Below are 4,881 nucleotides of genomic sequence, written 5' to 3'. Positions count from 1 at the left end.
CTTATTTATAGGTATTCACAAAGTTGAAGAATATTGAATTTCCTACAAAAAACACCGAAGAAGCTTTTTCACATAGTTATCCAGATACAAAGTTTTTATTTTTATTATTTCACCACAACTTAGCTCTTGACTATAATCTCACCTGCTGGTAAGTGATGATGCAGTCTAAGATGGTAACGGGCTAACCTGTTAACATCTTATCAGTAGCCGGGCAAAAACTTATCCGAAAAAAAGAAAAAAAAAAGAGCTTCAAAGATATTTCATTTACATATAACAGTAAATATATGTTAATATAAACAGCAGAGTATTAAAAACTTATAGATTCTCCACAACAGTGGCACCTGTGGCATCTGTCTTGCACCACAAGAGAAATCCGTGAAATAAGCAGCGGGCAGCTAGGGATAAATCGAGTGGAAATGGTATAGAACTTATTTTACGAGGAACTGAGCGGCCGGCACTGCGAAACTTACTCATTTACGGGAGAAAAATGGAGTAGAAGTTAACGAAGGTGAAATTGCGCTGTACCAACTGTGATGGAGTAAACCTTATGGTATTTTAAAAGGTACAATTAAATACTCGACTACTGTTATAATTATTTACGTTAATAGCTGTACCTACCCAATAAGGATACAAATACTCTGTTTATTTGAATCCTCTTTGGCCACAGGACACTTTCTTCTAATCTGTGGTTTGCGTCATTAATTATTGGCTATTATTGGCAAACCAGTTTGGCAAACAAATCAAAACTCAAAATAAAATTTTGGTCGCTCACCAATGTCATTCACAAAGCATTAAAAATATATTTATCCTTTTTATCTTTCTTATTAATTTGATAAAATGTGTAATTAATAATATAAAATTAATTTTTATTTACAACATCATAGTTTACGTAATTGAACATGGAGGAAGATAAAGAAGAAGGTGAAATGAGTGATGATACAGAAATGGTTGTAGACGAGGAACGTGTAACTAACGATAATGATACAAAATGTACCGTGGTGCGTAAAATGGATTTTATTAATTGCTTAACAAATCAAATGACAAATATGATGATTCGGGTCATACTGACTGTTGGCGTGGCGACGCGTCGCCTCATAATTCATTTGCAAAAGCAACTGATTGTAAAACTTGAGCACTCTCTATTTATGAATTTTGGGTAATAAATTAGAACGCATTTTTTAAATCAATAATGATGCTTTTCAAAAAAGAGTATATGCATATTATGTATTTGTTTTTATTAACATCCTATCATGCATATTTTCTCAGCATCCCCAACGGATCTCCCAGCGAATGCTCATTTATTTAAAATTAACAATTATGTTATTTTAGCTTTATACAGCAGATAAAAATGGACCCCTTGTAAAAAAGTTGACCAAAGTTGATGCTACAAAGCTTGAAGAGAGAGCAAAACGTTTTGGTCTAGACCTCAGTGGCAATAGAGTGGTCACACAGAAACAAATTGATGAGCTTTACAATAATTTTGGCATTGAAAGTGGAAATGAAAGACATTTTAGATTTGATACATTGCATTTGAATGGTGTACATGGTCTGACAACAAAGGAAATTTTTCAGTACTTAGAAGATTACAAACCAGTGTCTCTGGAATGGATAGATGATAATTCATGTAAGTCAATTAGTTGTAAATAGAAACATTATATTATATATCTAAATGAGGCTACAGACCTTAAAGTAATTTGATAAAACAGGCTTATTCAAATGGTTTTATTAAATTGGCATGAATGTCTGGGAAAATTTGATTAAATTAAATGAGTTGTCAAACAGTTAATATTCTTTCACATCATGCCAATTTGATACAACTGTTTGACTCAACAATTTTTGCAATAGTTTGTTTTATGTGAATTTATTTATTTTTTGGGAATTATTTATGTATTTATGCAGCACAATAGATAGTAAAGGAATGTACCGTTGTGCATTGAAAATATCTTTTAGTCACAGTTTTAGGTTCCATTCTATAGTCCAATACCCATTCTTTTTTTCAATGCAAAGCATTGTGCTTGATCTTGTCACCACATACTAATGTTTTACTTATAAGCATAGCAATCTCATTGCTTTACATAAATGTTGTTGTGGATTTTGACTCACTATATTTTGTCTGGGTATGAAAGGAACTGATGGTATGATTTTGTTTCAAGATATTGAACCTGCCACTCAACTTTCTTGATTTTGAGGGCCTTCCTTGATGATGTGGTGGTGATGGCAGATTCGAATACATTTACCACCTGTTATCTTCCCAAAGGGTATTGTACAATGGGGCCAATGTAATATACCTGAGTACCGGCATCAGCTACCTGTGTGCTACTATTAACATTATTGATATCACCAACCAGTCTACCCAGTGTGATGATTATGGGCAAACCCATCGTTAGGAGAGACCTTTAGTCCAGCTGTGGACTTTTGAATTTTGAATCACTTAGGGGCTGAGTCCTAGAACACACCTGTAACTTTTCTAAGTTATGTGCATTTTAAGTAATTAAAATATCACATGCTTTAATGGTGAATGAAAACATCATGAGGAAACCTGCATGCCTGAGAGTTCACAACCATGTCCACACACGTTGTCCACCAATCCATACTATACATACATGTATACTATTCTACTGCCTAAATTCATTTAGGCAGTAGAATAGTATACATGATATGAATGATATGCCTTTTGCTCTAAGAAACTGAAGCAGGTTTTTCTGTGTTTAACTTAACTATTAAATATTATTTTTAAATTATATATTTTTTAGAATCTTGAGACAAAGTCCTTTAATATAATACCTCGCTTGACCTTGTAAGCTTAAGATTCAATGCACCCCCCATTTTTAGTTCCGATTTATCTTTATATATATATTTCTTGTGTGCGTATGTCACTGAACTCCTCCAAGACGGCTGGACCTATTTAAATGAATTTTTCGGTATGCGTTTGGGTGGCAAGTTGAAAGGCCCTGATTAGTTTAGATCAAAAATCAGCCCGAGAGATGGCGCTGGGTCATCTAGTGTATATATGCGTTTTTATTTTTATTCCAATAAAAATTTCCCTTGACTGCAATATCACACAGTGGTAAGTGATGATGCAGTCTGAGATGGTATATATATGGGCTAACCTCTTAAGGACTATGGCAGTCATACTCCTAATAGGTAGGATGGCAACCAGCCACGGCCAAAGCCAGACCAGACCATAGAAAATATAGAAATAATAAATTCCAAAATTGTCTCTGCTGGGAATCGAACCCGGGACCTCCTACTGACGCCACGGAGGTCGTTAAAAACACCTTACTTGGAACCAAGTGACTTCATGTTCAGTGATTGTATAATTAAACATTTTAGTATGAAATTTTAACCATTTCAGGTAATATTGTCTGTCAGGATGACATATCTGTTGCATTAGCATTATTGGTGCATTCCAGAGAAATAATGAACAAGGACATAAAAAATATGCTAAGTGAAAAGTCCACTTACCATTGGAGAGAAGGAATGCCCCATCCAAACAAAGATTTAATATTGATGCGTTTTGCAACAAATAGTGATAAAAAAATGACAATAAAATTACCAGAACAAAAAGTAAAAGATGAAGAAAATTTTACGGATGTGGGGAAAAATCCTTGGGGCGATTTATGTAGATCATGGGGTGTTTATGATCATCAAGAATTGTTTCAAAGAAAATTGCCCAAAGTAGATTATGAAGACGAAAATTCCGAAATACAAGTCCAACCTGTACAGTTAAAAAATAAAAGATTAGCTATGCGACTCGGGAAAAGAACTCTTAGAAGTGATGATGAGAGCAGTACTTCAGATTCAGAGTGGAAAATAAAATCTAAAACTCCAAGGATGAGAATGCGTGCAGATGATGAAGAATCAAAGCAAAAGAAACAAAACTTAACTAAACAATTCAAAGTTGAAGATGATGAAAGCTTTGCTCCTTTATCTATAGAGGTTATTAACTCTAAAAGTACATTTACTCCAAGAGAATCAAAAAATATATCAGAAAAGTTTAGATACAAAGAAGCAATAACAAAAAATGTACATAGAAATATACAATCAAGATTAGGTGTTAAGGTAGCACCAGAAGAACACACAAGTTCAAGTGATGAATCCTTATCTAGTGATTCTGACCATAATGTGGTGAGTAGGGTACAAAAGGTTACCAGTAACTTGAAAACTTCTGATGTGTGGTCAAGATTGGAAAGTATGCCACAGAATGTAGCACAAAAAGATCTAAGACAAGTTCTGACAACACGCAAACATAAATCAGATGATTTAAGAGAAAAAATTGGTAAATCAAAACAATGTAATTTACGTATTGAAATAGACAATAATTATACTGATGAATAAATCAATTTTACAAATTTTGCTTACTATTTATCTTAATTAATATTATTTTAATTGAATGTATACTACATTATACAACAGGATTAAATAAAATATACCAGAAAGCTTATGATAAGAAAAATTCAATATTAATTAATTTCATAAAAATAAATTAATAAATCATGTTATATCTATAAAGTGACATTACACTAATAAATATAGTAATCTGTGAAACAGTCACCATAATCCACTGTCTCTGTTGTCGAACCGCTGCGAGCACGCACGATTCGTGTATCGCTGCTTTGCCGATGTTACATTACAGAGTAGTTACAAGTAACCTAGAGTATCTATGTAAAATATTAGATACCCATTATATATTTCACAAACTATCAGTTCAAAAAAAAGTCGAACAAAAGTTAGTTTTAATGTAAACAACTACAGACCGACAGATATCTGGTATTTTTTATTTAACCCTGTATGAATGGGAGTTATATGGATCATCATTTAAATACTTCAAGAACGCAAATACTCTGGCAAAAAAACAAGTCAACACGAAAAATAAAGCCA

General features: G+C 33.1%; 1 protein-coding gene across 1 annotated transcript; it reads left to right on the top strand.

The window, feature by feature from the left end:
* The first annotated feature begins 723 nt into the window (after nt 1–723).
* LOC120624669 (nuclear cap-binding protein subunit 3-like) lies at nt 724–4,364 on the top strand. Its single transcript, XM_039891338.1, has 3 exons — nt 724–998; nt 1,330–1,624; nt 3,356–4,364. Exons 1-3 carry the CDS (start codon nt 900–902, stop codon nt 4,336–4,338), a joined length of 1,377 nt encoding a protein of 458 aa, XP_039747272.1. The 5' UTR covers nt 724–899; the 3' UTR covers nt 4,339–4,364.
* Nucleotides 4,365–4,881: the final 517 nt, after the last annotated feature.

The sequence above is a fragment of the Pararge aegeria genome, chromosome 6 (assembly GCF_905163445.1).
Source record: "Pararge aegeria chromosome 6, ilParAegt1.1, whole genome shotgun sequence".
Classification (NCBI taxonomy): Eukaryota; Metazoa; Arthropoda; class Insecta; order Lepidoptera; family Nymphalidae; genus Pararge; species Pararge aegeria.
The sequence above is the reverse complement of the archived record's forward strand: the minus strand, read 5'-3'. Positions and strand labels throughout refer to the sequence as shown.